We start from the raw sequence: 19,742 nt of genomic DNA, 5'->3' as shown, positions 1-19,742 counted from the left end.
AAGAAAGTTTAAAACTCAACAGATCCTGGCTCCCAGCACTGAAAAATAGAGCCTGCAATAGGTCAACAAACTACCCAGCTACAAGGACCAGTGATCATTGCACACTAAAGACCAACTAACGACACCCATCAGTCACAGTGACAGATAATCTCTTCTTCTTATCACAACAGTACACCCACAACAAAAAACACGCTGATCGTCACAATCACCCATCTCCTGAAAAGGACAAAAGCTGATCCCACAGCTATAAATACTCCAAAGAAACTGCACCAGAGCACAGAGTTCTGACTCCTGTCCTCTGAAGATGCCAGCCACAGAGACTGGCGAAACGTTAGGAAGAACAACCTTCAGACCACGACCAAATAGCCTGAAAAACCCACAACAACCATCAAAAATACAATGCTCTAAAAATTGCCATCAGGACTCGCAGTTGATATTATTTCAACCAAAAACCTTCTGGAACAGGAAGGTTTTGACCTGGCACCGAAACATCATCAACATCGGCACCAGACAAATCTCCCTTGGGATGGCATTTCATAGTCTGGGGCAGCTGCTGAAAAAGCCCTTTGTCTGCAAGCCTTACCTCTTACCTCCTTGAGGGATGGCTCTTTCAGGAGGGCCCCCGGCTAGATCTTAAGTGCCGGGTAGGAATTGGGCCCCATCTTTTAATGTATTTATTTTTTCATTTATTATATCTGTATTTTTGTTTTTTGTGTAAACTGTCCAGAGTAGACATGTTCTAGATGGGTGGCTTCAGGTTTGATTTACCTATCCTTCTTCCATCTTCTCCCTTAGATTCTAGCCTGCTGGTATCTTCCTTTTTTGGTGTAAATGGTGCTGTTTGGCTGTATGAGGACCAGGACAGAAGGATGCGGGCAGCTCAAAAAACAATTTGTGTAGAAAATCCAGGCTGTCAGGAGGATCCTTCTCTCTGTTAGTGGCCAATATACAAGAATTTGATTTTTAAGTGTGTTTTTTAATATCTTCCTAACAGTGATATTGTTAAGTTCTTGGTTATTTATAGGCAAGTTTATGCTTGATTAGATTGGGTTGGATACTTTTCCTAGGCGGTATGTTATGAAAGAAACCAGATGTGCCCGGTATCTCAGATTGAATAAATAGAGCTAGAAATAAAACAGATCAATGAAGACTGTACTCGTTTAATAAGTCTTGGCAACAAGATACTACAAGGAAGACAAAAAGTAGTAGGAAACAGCACATAGACAATCTAGTTAAGATCAGTCCTTTGTTCCAACAAGAAATGTATGCTAAAACAGACCAGACACTCTTATATGAATCTAGTGATTATTTGAAAGAAGCCGTTGGCTCTGAAAGCATATCTCTCTCTCTCTCTCTCTCTCTCTCTCTCTCTCTCTCGCACACGCATACTCTTCAATAGCAAGTCTGGGGAAAAAAACATTAAAAATTCACTCATGCTGAATGTTAGATTTCATCATTTGTGCATACACCAGATGTTGATCCTGAACATATAAGAAGATACATAACTGATTGATACTTTCATATATTGCAGTAAATACTAAACAGATTTTATAAATATGCTGGAAAAAGGCAAGTTTAAATTCCCTCCAGTAACTCATATTCTTTTTTGCAGTCCTCCCTCTTCAAGCAATTTTTAATTCTGCTTCACTACCCTTCACTGCTATTTTTTAAATGTATTATCCACCAATAATTCCCAGTTTAGGGGAAGAAAGACCTTAAGGCTTTCAACTTTGAGTATGTTTCCAAACAATAGTTTTTAACTGCTAGTTTACTTATAGGGAAAACCCAATGTAATTTTCCATTTCTTGATCTGTTTCTATCAGCGGAACAGGAAGGAGAGCAATTCTCTCTCCTGCCTTCCCACTTCTGGCATCTCCTCAAAATATAATCTAGATGGTTGTAGGATTTGCTTCTCAGGAAATATGCTGTGAAGCTTTCATGAAATGAAATATCTTGTTTCTTAGATGCTTTATCCAGTTTATATTGAACTCAAGTTGCAACCACCCTTATGATTTTGGTTCTTGATTATTCTTTATTGAAACTTGCCTTCCAACCTTAACTGTGTACATCAGGGTTGGGAATGTTGGAGAAGAGGGTTGCAAGCGTGATACTGCTGCCAGGCTTTAAGGTGATGCTTGCCCTTCTTTACATGTTCCGTTTGCAATCCTGAAGAGGACTACATTGAAGGCTACTTGTAGAGCTTAATTCAGAGTTTCCTAGTGCAGGTTTATGTGTGGAGAGATCTATTATGGAATCATAAAGCTGTCTATTGATTCATAAAGTTATCACCCATTACTCACTGAATAATGGAGAATAATGTGGATCATCGTATTGTTTGGAGGTGAGCTGCACTAATTTGTTACATGATACCTGAAGAAGCCTTTTGTCTCTGCCATTCATTTTCTAGAATTAGGAAATATGTTCTCCACACCAGTTATAATTAAGCACATCCCCACCACTGTATATAGACATCTTTTCCTACACCAAAACCCAACATTAAAGGCTTTAGAGTCTTTCTAAGACAGGCATCTGTTCAGCTTCTTGATAATTCTGTCTGTCTTCTCTGGTCCCTTTTTGAACAGTACTGTATTTTAAGATGAATTGACAGGAACCGAACACTACGTTCTAAATGTACACAGAACATTGTCAAGCCTTCCAGGGTAGTCTTCAGATATTCAGAAAGAAAGACTAAGTCTAAAGAGAGACCACGTTTAGCCCCACCTCCAAATGATCCCATCCTTGAAGGAGGAGTGTCATAACTGGGCCTGGTGTTCCTGATCAGACAAGTGCTTCTCTGTGTGTTCAGGAATCCACATTCTCATTCTCTCCTACTTCTAGAAAGTGGCTGGCAGTAGTTCTCTGAGAGGCAAAATAAAGTACTTCTTCAAATGATACATAATAAATTAATGGAGCTCGCTGACAAACTGTAGCAATATGGGCTAGCTTAAGTAGCCTTCAGTGGAGATGAGACATATTCAGAAAGGAGGATAGATCTTCCAACTGCCAATACCCACGACAAATAAGCCGCCTAGAGTGGTCCTATGTGTTTCAGATAGGCGGGATATAAATTAAATAAATAAAAATTAAATAAATAAACGTTGAGATTTAAAAGTATTATCAAACTGAGTAGGATTTGCAGGGAGAATAACAGGGTGGGGGTTTCTTTTGTTCCTTCCTTATAGGTTTTCGCTGGCAACTGTCTGGCCACTGTGATGAATAGGATGCTTTGGTAAACAGATATTTGTCCGGCCCCACAGAATTCTTTCATTTTATATCTTGTTCTTTATGTTTCCTTATTATTTTTTATGTTCACTCACAAAACAAATTTAGACAAATGCAGCAGGGATCGTTTGAACTATCTGGAATTATCCAGTCAGAAAACCTCATTGGTCTCTGATTGCTTTGGAGACTTACAGGGACCAAAAGAAGTTGTTTTTTTCAGTGTGTTTCAATTGCAGGAGTTAGGGTCTTGGTTACAGAGCATCTGGAATGGAAAGGAACTTGTTCATTAACAAGAGGAGCTAGTGGGCCGAAGAGTAATACTCCACTTTGTCACAACATCTCTGGAAATAAATTATACAAGTGGTTACAAGAGAATTATTTCCCCGTGTCTTCACTATGAACATTTGAAAGGTCATCCAGATCTGCTGGAATAATTAAAACATTGCAAAGGCTGTTGTCATATTAACATATTGACTTGGATTCTAAGTGGAGCAAGAGGAAATTTCAAGCTACTCTCCACTGTCTGCAGCCCTTTTCATCATCTTTAAGATCCCCGAACTCCTTAGAGCAGATTTTGAGAGACAGCCTCTGATTATCAGAGAAACTGGAATGCTCGCCATACGTTAAAAAAAATAGTATTGATTTTTTAACATTTTTAATATACAGCATAACCCTGTATCTGCAGGATCAGTATCCACAGTTTTGATTATCCACAGCCTGAAAATATTAAAAGAAAAAAATCCAGGAAAAAAATTATTTTTCACATGTGTTACCAGAACTGGTCAGTAGACTGAGCCAGAGACCATGCTATGAATACTTGTTATTGAAGAACACATAGCGTGGTGTCTGGGGTCTCTAGTGGCCAGTTTTGGTAATGCATGTGAAAGTTCTCCCCCCCCTTTTACTATGCTCTCTCTCTCTCTCTCTCTCTCTCTCTTGTTTGCTTAGAACCAATTTCCAGTAGATGTGGGGATCCTACCGTAATATTTGTTTAATTATTTGTAAATATTTGTATACTCACTCTTTTTAGCTTTTAAATATTGTCCTCTAATTTTTGTACGCTGCCTAGAATTATTTTAAAGAGAAAGGCAGAGTAAAAATATTTTAAATAAGCAAAGAAATAAATAAGTTGCAGTTGACTTGATGGTACATAATTGTTAATTAAGGAATGTGCAGAGCAAGAGTACTGGTGAGAAGATCTGGGTTAACAAATATAAACTCTTGTTTTTATTCAAACAGAGAAAGTTGGGATCCAAGCTGTAACACGCAAGGATTCTATGTTATCAGCACTCAAAAGTGATGGTTACAGGGTGGTGCTACAGTAATTTTCTATAAATCCTGGTATCTGTTCTGGCCTGCATAACACGAAGAACTTTTTAATTGTGGGCTAGTTAATGCTTTCTAGATCCTACATTGCATAAAAAAATGGATAAACAAGAGTATGAGATAACATATTAAGGATTAGAAGATTAAAAGTAATAGGCAAATGGAAGACTTGATGACTCAGGGTATTGGTAAGAGATTTGAGCTTTTCATTTCCTGATTGAAGATTGAAAATCGTGACCCAAGTAATTGAGGGGTGTTCTGCCATCTGATTTTGCAATTTCATTGAGTTGGATTAGTTCTTAACTGATGGAAAGAATTTTTAAAAATGGAAATCTCCATCAGTTTGCCCAACTGAGAGTGATTCATAACCTGTTTTCCTCCAGGAAGCCAGGCACTCAATGCCGTCCTAGGAGCCACTCCAAACATTCTCTCCCTGCAGTCAGCAGATTTTGCACACCCGCGAGTGACCTCTTGCCAGCAGTCACATGCCTGGTAGCACTCTTACTCACAGGGAACTTCCCACATATGAGAAGCTCAGCTTTGCTAGGAAGGACAGTCCTTACACTTCACTCCTTGAGCTCCAGCTGTCTTCCATGCATAGAGGCTGTTGTCCATATAAATGAAACGCCCACTTAACTGAAATCCCTCTTCTGCTGTTCTGGTATTGCATATACCTGAAGCAGTCTTTATGAGTAGCTTTGGAGGCTGCAGCAGCATGAAGCAAGTAAAAGATGCAAAGCCTTCATGTTCCTCCATATTTCTTTCTTTTAAAATAGCTTGTTAACATCTCTCCTGTTGGGAAGATGCAGAGATTTGCTCTCACAAATCTTCACTTAACAGTATTTTTTTCCTCCAATTTTAAAAACTGTTTTGGAGCAAAACGAAATGGATTACTTTGCAGTGTTGAGACTTCTTTAAATGATTTAATGCATGCCCGCATTAATGCATGCCAACTTTTTTTTACACAACTAACAGTCGGTCTAATGATCTCCCTTAGCCTTTGGACTGATTCCAAAGTAGCAGCTTTTAGCTTATCGGAGTACCTGCACAGTGGATGTTGAACCTCTGGACACTCCTGAATAGGCAGGTCTGCCAGAAGAGATGGAAAGCCTCCCTGGTTACATATGTGCTGCTATGAAAACTCTCCGAACAACAGACCTGTGTTAAAATGCATTGGCTAATAAGTTCTGAGTACAGTGGTGCCTCGCTTGACGATGCTAATTCATTCCAGCGAAATCGCTGTAGAGCAAAAACAAAAAACCCCACTGAAACGCATTGAAAACTGTTCAGTGCATTTCAATGGGCTGAATACCTGCTTGTCCAGCGAAGATCCTCCATACAGCTGCCATTTTCGGTGCCTGTATAGCGAGGAATCCATCCTAGAAAACAGCGGGGGCCATTTTGAAAGCTGGCGGCCATTTTGAAACCCGACGATCAGCTGCTTGCTGATCATCGTAAAGTGAAAAATTGGTTCCTGAAGCAGGGAACCGATCATCGCTAAGCGAAATTTCCCCATTTAAACCATCGTTTTGCGATCGCAAAAGCTATCGCAAAAACGTCAGCGTAATGCGGATTCGTCGTAGAGTGGGGTAATTGTCCAGCGGGGCACGACTGTAGTTTCCATTGTGTCCGCTGTAATGGCACATGCCTTTAGATTGCTGCAGTGATGCTGCAGACTGATCACTGCATGAGCTTTTCTACATGTAGCTTTAGTGCCGGTTGTCTTTTACTCAGCTGTACTTCCACTGTATTCATCGTAATGAAATGGGGGGTGGGGATCAAAACTATAGGCTTAGATGTGATGATCTCTTACTGGTTAGTGATGGCTAACAGTTTTAAAGAGTGGAGTATGGTAGGTCCAAAGGATGAAAGACACTAGATTGCTCTTTAAAGTGCCTGTTCAAGCTCTCTCTTAGCCTCATCTTGCCTCCAGTCATCTGAGTTGGAGAGCGGGAAAACAGCTTGACTTTCTGCTCCACTTAGGCCTTTGTGCCTGCCTACTCTTGCCCTGATGGGCACAAATTCCTGCTGGCTGTGCCACTTATAAAATATTATAGCCTTTTTTTTCTCTGAATATCAACTCCGTTTTGTTCTTTTCTGCTTCAGAATGACTTAGCAAACCATATATGTGTCACAGGAATAACTCATGTTCTTACTATTCGCTGTGTCTTCTGGTTCTCAGTCTTTTTCAGTGGAAAGGGAGGATCTGAATAAAATAAATAGATGCAATTCAGTTGGCGATCCGAGATGTAAGATAGAGGCTGAAATGGCTAGTCAACACGAAGCAGGTTCAATATTTGGATAGTAATGTAAAAGGAGAGGTAGAATTGTGTAAATTGTTGTGAGAGAAGCTGGTGGGTTATATGTTGCTTGGTTTAATTAAATTATGTGTTATCAAGTTGTTTCCAACTTAGGGGTGACCCTCAAATAGTTTTTTTAAAAAGAACTTAAGAGTGGCTTATCAGTCTCCTTTTGGTGGCTCTAAAGACTGCACAATTTGCCAAAGGCTGCCCAGGTGGCAAGACAAAATAGCCTTATTTGCCACACTTGCTTTGTGTAATTTTGAATGATCTGTCTCTTGGGAGGGACGGTGGGAATTTGAACTCTCAACCCTTAGAACGTAAGTCAGGTGCTTCAGCCAGCTGAGCTATTCCTGATTATGATCAAATTTTGTATATGTATCTTATGTTTTTGTAGGTGTTCTGAATGTCGACATTCCTCAGCCTGGATGTTTGGCATTGACACTCCCATCAGCTCTAGCTAACATGACAAATGTGTTAAATCATGGGGCTGATGTTCACAACATCTGGAGGTTACTAAGTAGAGGAAGGCTGCTTAAGATAGACATTGAGTCTTACTTCTGATATGCGACATATGGATCCACATAATTTTCCAAATGTGAACACTGAACTGCTATAGCTAGTTCAATTTATTCTATTCATCCTATTTTATGCTAATTCTGTTGTAGACACTAGTCTACCTTTTTTTAACCCAGTACAAGTACAGTTTGTGCATAACAAGTAGCATATCCTCTTGCTACCTCTCATAAATGGATAAATCCATTTTATATTGTCATAAAATGCTTAGAAACCAGCAATTTTAGTGTGTCATAGATTCATTCTGAAAATAATTTGATATGAATAGTAACCCTTTTCTGATTCTTTTGGCATCATTATTTTGTAGCTGTGTCACTGTGTCTTGGCAAAAAGTCCCAGTATAAATGCGTAAAAAAAGTAATTGTATCTATATAGAGCTAACAAGGTGAGGAGCTCAAATCTTCGGCTGCTTTCACCTAAGTTTCTCACAGGAATGAAAAGAGAAAGGGAGACTTCATTGGTGCCCTCCAGATTGAGTTGTCACATACTTAGTTGTTAACCAGATAATGAAAACACTGGAATTAGGAATTTCTAGATGGGTAGCAAAATTAGCTTGTTGCAGCAAGAAATAACAAAGGTTTCCCAAGCCACATTACATTTGTTAGAACATGTGATTTGTGTTCTGTAATCTACTTCATCAGATATATGGAGCATTATCCACAATTTACAGTGCATGTGGCTAGAAGTGAGATTGTAATCAATGAGATTAGGGGAAATTAAATGTAAAAAAAAAATTAAATGTAGAAAATACATTTAACAATTACATTTTTAACCATGGCTGTTCGCCGAACTGTGTATTGCTGATGAATGAACATCCTAGATAATTTATAGTGCTGGTTGTGACCTAGAAAGCTCTAGACAGCTTTGGTGTATTATCTGACAGACCATATCTCCCCATACAACCTTCCTGGGGTATTAAGATATTTTGGGGAGGCACACCTCTCAGTCCTGTCACCCGTACAGGTATAATTGGTAGGGACCTCAGGGAGGGTCTTCTCAGTGACTGCCCCCATGTTATTTATTTATTTTATTTATTTATTTAATTTATATGCTAAGCCTACCCAGAGGTCTCTGGGCGGCTTACAACAATTAAGTTGTTGTAATTATGTTCTTCCCTGTGAGGTTAGGCTGTCCCTCTGTCTCTTGTCTTTTCAGTGAGCAGTAAAAATCTTTCTTTTTACACAATTGGACCCCTATAGCTGCTGGGGATTGGTTCCAAGTACCCTGTGGATACCGAAAACCATGGACAGTAGTGAACACTATATATAAAACTGGCCACTAGAGGCCCCAGAGACCATGCCATGTATTCTTCACTTACAGTTATTCATGGCACAACCTCTGACTCCTTCTAGTGGCTGCTTCTGGTAATACATGTGGAAATAGTTTTTTTTTTCTGGATTTATATATATATATATATATATATATATATATATATATATATATATATATATATATATATATATATATATATATATAGAATTTCAGACCGTGGATATGTGAATCAATGGAAACTGAACCTGTGGATAAGACGGTCCTATACCTAATGCTAACATACTCAGATGCTCTATGATTGCTGCTTTTATATTAATAATATTTATATTATTAAAATATTAAAAAGCATTAAACTATCATATAAAAATTCGTATTAAGAGCAATATTAAAAACACAGGTAAAACAATAAAATTACAGGTTAAAAACAAACTAAAAATGAAAATAAAAGAACAAATAAAAAAGACAAAATTGTGGCGGCACTTTAAAGACTATTATATTTTAATGTGAGCTTTCGTGGACATGTACACTTCCTCTTTTGTCTGATGCTGTTTATTCAATACTTTTTTGGACAGTGGTGTACAACATGGGGCCTATATCATAGAGAAGTTGTGGCTCACAGTTTTGACTTATATTCTCCATGTCACTTAGAGTTATTCTTTTGCAGAGAAATCAGATGGCTTCAAATAACTTATATATAGCCTTCCCCCCCCCCCGAATATTATAAAATTCTGACATGCAGGCCCTTTAGAATACTCCACTGTTGTTGTTTTGTAACTGTGATATCTGTTTCGCAAACTTGTCCACGCCAGATAAAAACACAGCTTCTTCATACATTATAAGCCAGCCATGGGATATTTAAGACACCTCGGCTAAAATTCCTCAGCATTTTAAAGAGCTGAAGTCCATGGGATCTGGCATATTCCAGTGAGTACACATTGGCTATTTATTTTAGATGTTTTTTATTAACTTCACAATGACGGGAGGGAAGTCTTAACCAGTTTATTTGAAAGCATATTTCCTTAAACGGAAAAGGCCAACATCAACTCTTTCTGTAATGTTATTTAGCAATAATTGACTTATCATATAGTCTTATTTAGCTCTTCAGCGCAAGAAGCATAAGTGTGTCTTTGCTCCAGCTAAATGGCCTGAAAGGTGTTTATATTATATCCATTTTAAAATGTCTACATTGCATGTTCTTTATGCATCTGAGTCTTTTGGTATGGTGCAATTCTGAAATTAACAATGGTCACATGCTTCTTTGTGGCACAGCTGCCAAGCAAAGGTGTGGGGAGGAAAAAGTATAACTGTATTTATTTTCAAAATTACAAGAAAATCACCCAGGGAAGTAGTAAGTTACTTTGCTGTTGTGGGAATAAAAATCTGTTCTTCCATTATGTAAATTCAGAATATATGGATTTTGGTAAGGAGTAAAAACCCCATGAGATTCAGCTGCTGAATCCTAGCCTCCTTTTTATGAGTTTACTTATTAAGGGGAAAACTGGAGAAGCCGTGGGTGGATTCCAAAGTGTATTGAGTGTTTCTGAAGGATTAATTTCTGAAAAATGGACACTGTTCACATTTTCACAGCCCCGGTAAAAGAAATAAAGCGGTGATGACATTGTAGTTGGGAAGCCGGTTTCCTCTTCTCATTTTCCATTAACACTTTCTCCCACTTCAGTTTTCAAACCAGGCTGTAATCCATTAGTGAGTGTTGTCCCATCCGTGAGAATAGGATTTTCTGATTAATAGATGTTGGAGGATTATTAACCCAGATGTCCAGAAGTAGAAAATATTGTTCCATCGCCACAGGACAGGTGTGGAGCACTCGTGGGAAGAGCTGGAGTGTTTCCTTCAAAAGAGTAAGATTTCCATAACATAGGCATGATGAAGTTCATGAGATGTGTTCATCAGACTATGAGAGCAGTTAAGTAATAAATTCCTGGTGATGTCATCTTCTTGGGACACACAGAGGTTCTCCATCTCTTGCTATTGTGGTTTTCCTGAATTTTGCTAAATGAAAGCTCTTCCTTGAAGGATGCCTACATTAAGAAATCTTTGTGTTTGTATTACATATATTGAGGCATTTCCTAGGAACTGAAATTAATCTGAAGTTGTTGGGTTTAACTTGTAGCAGACTAGAGCTAACTTCTTGACAGAGTTTCTCTTACCAGTGATTTGCTTCAAAAACCTTTTGAGTGTTATGTATTAAGGTTAAGTGTAGACTAGGTCTTAACTGAACCACCTACAAACAAAATTCACCACTCCACTGGCCAAATTGCTGGGGATAAACTTTGAGCTCTTCTTTTCCGTAAAGCGGCCTTGAGCATAGTGTGGTTCCTAAGAATTTTTTTTAAAACACTTGGTCCCGTCCAAGTCCTCTGGCCCTGCCAACAGAATGATTTTCTCTCCAAAAGGTGAGTTGCCACTCTTTAAAGCATTCAGGAACATTGGTTCATGTTTTATCCATGCCATACCACCCTTTAGAATGTTTAACATGTACACATTCAAAACAAGAAATGAAATTTCTGGCATGCATGCATGCATGTATGCGTGTATGCATGTATGCGTGTATGCATGTGTGTGTGTGTGTGTGTGTGTGTATGTATGTATGTATGTATGTATGTATGTATGTATGTATGTATGTATGTATGTATGTATGTATGTATGTATATTTTATTTAGCATTTTTGGAATTCTAAATAATCCACATATTCCATGTGGATACAGGTAGTAGATATTGACCTCCCTCCAAAACCTACTAGAATTCCTCACCCCGGCTGTAAAGTCATGCATGACATGATGTTTTCACTGAGCTTACAGAATACAGTTCAGTACTGACCATGTTTCATAAATGACAGTGAAAGTTAACACTTAAGATATTTTTTCAGAAATTGTTCAGAATCACTAAATCCATTTGTTTCACTCTCTAAACTGACACTATTTACATCTCTGAGATGAATCCAGAAAAAGATCTTAGTGGCACCTTAAAGACTAACAGGACTAGGACTAGAGGCTATCATGTCTGCCCCTCTCAGAATGTTTGTGCACTGTTCATAAACCATTGAAATATCTAGGTGTAGATATGGTAATCTGAAGGAATACTTTGCTGCCTGTTCTATTACAGCTGATTCTGAAGCTCTTGATCATGGTGGTTTTGTTTCATGCAACTTTCATGGCTATTTATTTTGCAATTTAGCAGTGTCTCCTTCATTTTCGAATCCACATGCCCATGCCCTTTTGGTCTGTGTTTTTCACTAAATCTGATTATCAAACATAATTCCCTTTCCTAAAGAAAGGATTTCCCATGTTCCTAATAGTTCAAGCATGTGTTCTAGTCTGGCCTTTGTAAATGTGCCCTCTCTCCCAAAGATTGCCCAGTAAGTGGTGACGATGCATTTTGGGGATAAGCAAACAATGTGAGTATTGTTCTGTGTCACAGAGTTTTGCTATAGAGTCCGTTTCAGGTCAGGAATTCTGATGCCTGAAGAACTTTATGGAACTCTTGTGAAAAAAGCAGAAGCCTGTGTTCATCACAGGTGGCAGTTATCCTATTTGCAGATTAATTCCAGAATGAAACCAAACAATTAGTAATAGGCATCCTTCAGTCTCAAGAGACTATGGTAACATGCTCTGTATGGAGGTCTTGGAACAGCGTCTAGTGTGGCTCAGAAGGCCAATTCAAGAGTGACAATCCCTTCTACACTGAAGACAAATACAATCTATCCCCTGTTCCAGCTCCCTTATTTTGCTGGTTTCAGGGACGCCTCTTTGCCTCAGACTGCTGAACAAGTGTTTCTTCAAAATGGGATAGGCCATGATGCACCGCCTGCCTCCAGGCTGAACGCTCAGACATCAAGGTTTCCCATCTGTTGAGGTCCATTCCTAAGGCCTTCAGATCCCGCTTGCAGATACCCTTGTATCGCAGCTGTGGTGTCCTTCTGGGGCACTTTCCCTGCACTAATTCTCCATACATTACTGTTGTGAGAAAGGCTGATCTGACCATCAGCCTTTCTCACAACATGCCCAAGCCAACGTAGACATTGCTGTTTCAGCAATGTTTACATGCTAAAAATTCCAGCTCGTTCTAGGACTACTCCTATTTGGAACTTTGTCCTGCCAGGTGATACCGAAAATGTGTCGGAGACAATGCATATGGAACGTGTTCAGCTTCCTCTCCTGCCGTGCACAAAGGGTCCAGGACTCACTGCAGTATCAAACAATTCTTTTCAATCATACTGGTTGAAAATTCATCTGAGTATCAAGGTATAAGCTTTTTCATTGTTGCAATTATTCCACGCAACATCTACTTGTCTAATTTTACCAGCTTTATCTACATTTCTTCTGTAACTTTAAATGGTCTTTAGCCTTTAAGCATATTAAACACACGTGTGTGTGTGTGTGTGTGTGTGTGTGTGTGTGTGTGTGTGTGTGTGTGTGTGATATCTCCCTATATTTATCTTTCAGATGCTTATACCTCCTTCAAGTCTTTAAATAGTCTCCTTTTTATGGACCTGTATATCCAAAGGAAAAAATTCAATAGGAAATTCAGTTGTTCTTGTACCTACTATAACTCCAAGGTTCTGTAACTTAGAATCCGGCTGCCACTATGATGTTAACGTTATTGTTTTGACTAAAACTTAACAAAACTTGGAAGAATAAAGGCCTGTTGTATCAGGTCCTGGAATATCAAAATATTGTTACTGTAGGCCCTGCAAATTCTACCTCCATATTTATACATTGCAACATAAATCTGTTCAGCTGTCAGAATTCTTATAATAGTGACGTTGCTCAGCTGGACAGCTGGTTAATTGTTTTGCAGTGATTATATTAAACTATTGTTCAAGCCTCAAGTTTAAATTAGCTTTCATTTTCAGGGCTACTTTTTCTATACCCCACCTTAATTATTTTAACACTATATATACAAAATTTCACATCTTGACGTTGGCATGGGCAATTATTTGTTTGCTTTCCTACCTTCATAAAGAAATGCACATTTTTCTATGGCTAATGTTCTCCCTTTCATCTTTTGTAGGTGACTTTAGGTGGGACCTTTATTGGCATTGGACGGAAAACTCCAGATTGCCAGGGCAACACCAAGTATTTCCGCTGCAAATTCTGCAACTTCACCTATATGGGCAATTCGTCAACAGAACTGGAACAGCACTTCTTGCAGGCCCATCCCAACAAGATAAAATCCACTGTTCCTGTCTCTGAATCAAGCAAAGCCTTAGAGAGGAATTTGAGCAAGTCCAGTCCTACCGTTCGATCGTGTGAGGGTGCAGATTTGGGAAAGTGGCAGGACAAGATCACCATAAAAGCTGGAGATGATACTCCAGTTGGTTATTCAGTGCCCATCAAGCCTCTTGAATCCTCAAGACAAAACGGTACGGATGCCTCCAGTTACTACTGGTGCAAATTCTGCAGCTTTAGTTGTGAATCCTCCAGCTCGCTGAAACTGTTAGAGCATTACAGCACGCACCATGGGGGGAGCCAGGCAGGGGGCCTTCACCCAGATCGGAATGACAAACTTTCGAGGGGGTCGGTCATTAACCATAACGACTTAGCCAAAAATGCAGATGGAGAGTTAGCAACAAAGACCGAGAAGGGCTCTAGTGTGGCCAAAAAGAAAGACTTTTCCAGCTCAGGAGTGGAGGACAACGTGGTGACAAGCTACAATTGTCAGTTTTGTGATTTTAGGTACTCTAAGAGCCATGGCCCAGATATAATAGTGGTGGGGCCTCTTCTGCATCATTATCAGCAACTACACAACATTCACAAGTGTACCATTAAGCACTGTCAGTTTTGTCCCCGAGGCCTCTGTAGTCCAGAAAAGCATATTGGAGAAATTACTTATCCTTTTGCTTGCAGGAAAAGTAATTGTTCCCATTGCGCTCTCTTGCTCTTGCACTTGTCCCCTGGGATGCCAGGAGGCTCCAGAGTCAAGCACCAGTGTCACCAGTGCTCTTTCTCCACCCCTGATGTAGACATTCTCCTGCTTCACTATGAAACTACCCATGAAGCCCAGGTGTCTGAAGTCAAGCAAGAAGCAAATGCTCTGCAAGGGGGGGATGGACCGCTGGCTGTCAAAGAAAGCAAAGAACACTCGTGTACCAAATGTGACTTTGTCACTCAGGTGGAAGAGGAGATTTCCAGACACTACAGGTAAACAAACTGCACAGAAACTGGTGATAAGTGTGTATCTATGTGTGTGCTTTTTTATATTAAGCTGTTTCAGGTGTATATTTCTGATGTGGCATGTTCAAATGCTTACTGAGCGCTTCAATCCCTTTTCTATGATAGAAGAACAAGGTATCATTACTTTTCACAAGCACATAAGGTGGGAATGGGTTCGGTTGGGGTAAAAATGCAGACAGTGGTGCCTCGCTTAACGATTGCCCCACATTATGATGAATCCACTTCATGACGATGTTTTTGCGATCGCAAAACGATGGTCTAAATAGGGTTTTTTCGCTTTGCGATGATCGATTCTCTGCTTTAGGAACCGATTCTTCGCAAAACAATGTTTTTTAACAGCTAATCGGCAGTTTCAAAATGGCCACCGGGTAATTAAAATGGCTCCCTGCTGTGTTTAGGAACAGATTCCTTGCTATACAGGCACCGAAACTGGCCGCCGTATGGAGGATCTTCGCTGGACAGTGAGTTTTTAGCCCATTGGAACGCATTGAACGGTTTTCAATGCGTTTCAATGGGCTTTTTATTTTCGCTTTACAATGTTTTCGCTTAGCGATTTTCCTGGAATGGATTATCACCATTAAGCGAGGCACCACCACTGTAATGAACTCCATGTTGGCTGAAAGATGAAGTATTACTGCTAGGAAGTCAGGGTAGAGTGAAATTGAGTGTGTTTGGACAGTGTGTAGGGGGGAATTCTATACGCCAGACTGAGGATCAGAGCTGAACAGGTTAGGTCAACAAGCAGGGATTCCCTCCATTGACATGATATCTGATCTGAATTATGTGTTTGGATGGGTGGATGGATAAACTTTAAGATGATGTGATAGTAATTGTTCTAAAGTGTTTGCCATTCTGTGAATAAGACACTTCTTGGCTGACATAACAGAGAAGGATATACGTATGTGTTCTTCTTTCTTCCTCTTAGATGTCTTAGCTCCGTGTTGTTTATATGTACAGAATACTTTGTATTGTAAGCATTTGAACATGTTGTGTTAGACATATAAACCTGCAACTGTTTAATGATTTAAGCAGTACTGATTCGTCAGAGCAAAAAACAAACAAACCAAAAGGACTTACAAGATGGTATTCAAGAGATTTACTGCATTTTATTTAATTTTTTTTTTTAAATAAATACAAGAAGAAATCACTTAAATGGAAGTCTATATCCTGCTCTTGGGTGTAGAGATTCTTTTTAGATAATTGTTTAATTTGTTAAGCAGCAAACCTATTAAGTTTTGATTTAAAGGATGTGCCTGTGAATCCAGTCTGCAGCAGCAAGTAAGCACCATATTTTATGAATTAACCACTCTTAGTGAGCACCTCAACTCTAAATCCATTAATAAAATAAATAATAAAGTAATTGTAGCTGAAATATGGAAGATACACCAGTGAGTAAAAAGGGGAGCTGGAAAGGTTGGCCATTCCCCATGCAAGATTAAAAGGGCTGAAATCTCACTAATTTTGATGAGAGAATTAAGTATATATCAATATATTCCAGTCTCTTCCCACAATAGTCCAGAGTTCTGGAGTGTGTAGTGAACTCAGATTCCATAAGACACTGCTAAGAAAATAGCTATAATTCCAGGAATCAGTAATGAGCTATAGATGAGGGTTGCGATTGTATAGAATACTTTCTGGAGAATCCTGGCATGTTGTGAAGGAACTGATATTGGTGCATGTACACCATTTGCCCCTGCTTTGTTCCTCTGCACAAAACAAAACAAAAACAAACAAACAAAACAGCAAGACGTTTAGCATGTTGTCCAAATGGGAAATTTTGACTTGTAGCTTCCAAGTAAGTTAGGATTTGTAAATGAAGAACAAACCTTGATTTGCAATCCTAGCTTGTAAAAAGGGACCATGCTAAGCAGCTTTAATAAACTGAATTTGTCTAGCTGTTGCATGACGGGCTGAGTGGGACTAAAACAGGAATAAGTGGCCTATATGTCTCAGCATACAGCTCATTCATAGTAAGGCAAGATTCTCCAGAATCCTGTCTCATCATTCTATGTGAATGCAAATGAGTCAGATCTTTAAATCATGTGCCATCCCACCATGCACTCAAAATGCAAGTAGCATTCCAAAGTTTCAAAGTCCTTCCCAGTCCTGAGCCTCTTTCAATTTGAGGTGTTAGAGATTGAACCTGGAATGTGCCAAGCATTGGCTCTGTTACTAAGCCATATGTCCTTTTTTTCTCTTTTCTATGTGTCAAAGGCTTAAATCCTGGTGGTTAGTGTTGTAAGTTGTTTTTCTTCATCAGTGGAACTTATACAGGAGGTGACTTACCCTATTGCTTCAAAATGTAAGATTGTCCACCTAAGTTATGGAAGAAGAAGTTCAGTGGTTCCCAAACCTTGAGTTGCCAGAAGTAGTTGGGCAGTAATCTCATCATTTCAACATGTATGGACAATGACTAGTAATGATTTAAGCTGTTGTCCAGTAACAACTATAGTCTGAGTGCCCAAGACTGAGAAAGATAGACATCAACTTTGATTTTGACTTGAATCTAAAATTCAGTATCACCTGATCTTTCCAAAAAGGGAGGATAGTGCTAACCTGTTAAAATGAAGTGGGTTGCAGTCTACAGAAGTGTATGCCAGTGAAAACCTTTTACTGTTCAAGTGTTACAAGATTTTTTTGTTTGATTCATGTGAGTGTTGCTTTAACCTATAGAATGTTATTCCTGTTAGGTTACTCAGAACCAGTCAACACATAAAATTAAATAACGTACCAGCTAACAAATATGTAAAGCAAATGTGCTAAACTTTTAACTGTAGACAAACCAACCAATCCTACTCATAGTAGTTTAAAATACGAAATAAAGCAGATACCTGGGGAAAAATATATAAACGTTAAAATCCTGTTGAAAAAGGTAAAATTGTAACTTGCAGTGACCAACGACGACAACAAAAATAGAGAGGGATTTTGGCATACTTCCTCATGGAGCATGATACTACTGAGAAACCCCAGCACTGTTTAGTCAGTAAGGCCACATGTTTATTTAACACATAAGGAACAGGAACATGCTAGTGATGGTCGCGGAATCATTATTTAGTTTGGGTGCAGAGCCCACATGTGTAGAGGAGAGTGACAATAGAGGGTGTGGGGTTAGTGTACCTTACTTTTCATGTGTTAAATTAATAGATTCCCCTAATAACTGCATAGGGTTGCTGCCTCTCCTGATCATTCCCTTAATGTCTGGAGCTGATGACACAGAGCGTAGGGCCTCCAAAACTAATTCCACGTGGGAGACATGATGCTCAAAGCAATCCAGCTGCAAAAAATGAAAGAGATAACCTCTGTTTTTGCTTCTGTGAGGTCCTTGCATTTGCTAAAGCAAGCCAAACAAAAATCAGTTGCCTTGTGTTTTTTTTTCTTTAGAAGATGTTCACTAATTTACAAATTCATCTTTAAGGTGAATGAGTTATTTTACAATGGTTTTCTTCATGTAGTAAAGCAGTGTCGTCAATGGACACCCTCCAACAAAATTGCAAGCTATTACTATGCGGTGATACTTCCTGAAGATTCTTTTACACACAAAAGCTAGACAATTATTAGTGAGTTTTGTTGTCACAAAATAGCAGTATATATACTCGCTTGCCATGGCACGAAAAACTTAGGGAAGTTTTATTTCTTGAATATACATCAAAACATTGATCATCTTCAAACCACGTTGAATAAATACCAAGAAATGTCAAAGACGGGATCTCTACTATCATACCATAATTTGGTTGAGATAAAAGTGGAAAGCACCTGGACGTTGCTCAACAGTCAGCTATATTGACTACATCTGAGGAGCCCATAAAATAATGGCGCCTCTTGATCATATTTAACTAACAGTTGTGGCCCACACAGTCTGCAAGCTCCAGCAAGTAATTTCCACTTGTTTCTGTACAAGTGGGCCATAGGGTGTTGTTAGAATTAATTAGTTAATTATTGTAAACAGCTTTGAAGATGAAAAGCAGTTTCTATGTCTTAGGTGGTATCATAATTTATTTTTATTAGAGCAGCTTGGGGCCATATTGGAAAACATGAATACATGGCACTTTGACCAAGCTTTAAGGGTCATTCTTAGATTCAAGATTTCTCAAGGAACAGTGAAGATTCCCCTTTAGTTGATGTTTTTATAGGTTTAAATTAAGTTCTCTCTTCCCAGGAAAAGATTATTTTTTCCCCTGAAGTGGGATTTTAGACTGTATAGTTTTTATTTAGAACTTTTGGTTATTGGCCTAGTTTTCAAAAGAACTGAGCGTCATATAGTTCCTGTTGACGTCAATGGTACATAATACTGTTGGGGGGAAAATCACACCACTTATTTAGGTGACTAAATATGCTTTTGGGAATCTAAAATTAGGCTCTTGAGCTTTAGAAAATCTTGGCTAGAATTCTATAAACCTTCTGGCACGCCAAACCAGCATTTACTGTGTGTATATATTTACATATATTTTACCCCCAAAACATATGATGAATTCTTTTTTTCACTTTTATGTTTGTCTGGGTGCCGTTCCCTCTTATTATGCAGTCAACGTTATTTTCCAGATAAAGGTTGTTTTTAAACTATAGGTGGAAAATTAGTGTGTTATCTTAAAACTTATTAAAGTGTCAGGGTTAGTTCAGTACATGTGTCACTGTACCTGAAGTTTTCAAACTTTGTCAAAAGGAGCCTTGTGAACATGATGAGGAACAACTTTGGATCATACCTTCCTTTTTTTATAAATGACCAAAGAATGGGAGAGATGAAAAATCGTGTTTTCTATGTAATTTATATAAAAGGTTACACAAGAAACAAACTTGATGATTCTTTGTTTAGCAAAATAGCAGTATAGTCCTCGGCCTGCCTACTCAGAAAATA

At 38.8% G+C, this 19,742-nt stretch overlaps 1 protein-coding gene across 10 annotated transcripts in view; it reads left to right on the top strand.

Annotated features, from left to right (window-relative positions):
• Window positions 1-19,742, top strand: part of TRPS1 (transcriptional repressor GATA binding 1) — a 278,321-nt gene that overhangs the window by 94,888 nt on the left and 163,691 nt on the right. For 5 of the 10 annotated variants that reach the window (XM_078391606.1, XM_078391607.1, XM_078391604.1 and 2 more), the window contains 2 exons: window positions 13,728-14,079; window positions 14,680-14,857. In XM_078391606.1, the coding sequence (XP_078247732.1) occupies window positions 13,728-14,079; window positions 14,680-14,857 (530 nt within the window). Of the gene's footprint in view, window positions 1-13,727; window positions 14,858-19,742 lie in introns of all 10 variants that reach the window. The other 5 variants (XM_072999270.2, XM_072999269.2, XM_072999271.2 and 2 more) reach the window with 1 other exon arrangement.

The sequence above is a fragment of the Pogona vitticeps genome, chromosome 4 (genome assembly GCF_051106095.1).
Source record: "Pogona vitticeps strain Pit_001003342236 chromosome 4, PviZW2.1, whole genome shotgun sequence".
Lineage (NCBI taxonomy): Eukaryota > Metazoa > Chordata > Lepidosauria > Squamata > Agamidae > Pogona > Pogona vitticeps.
This window is presented reverse-complemented; position numbering and strand designations above follow the sequence as displayed.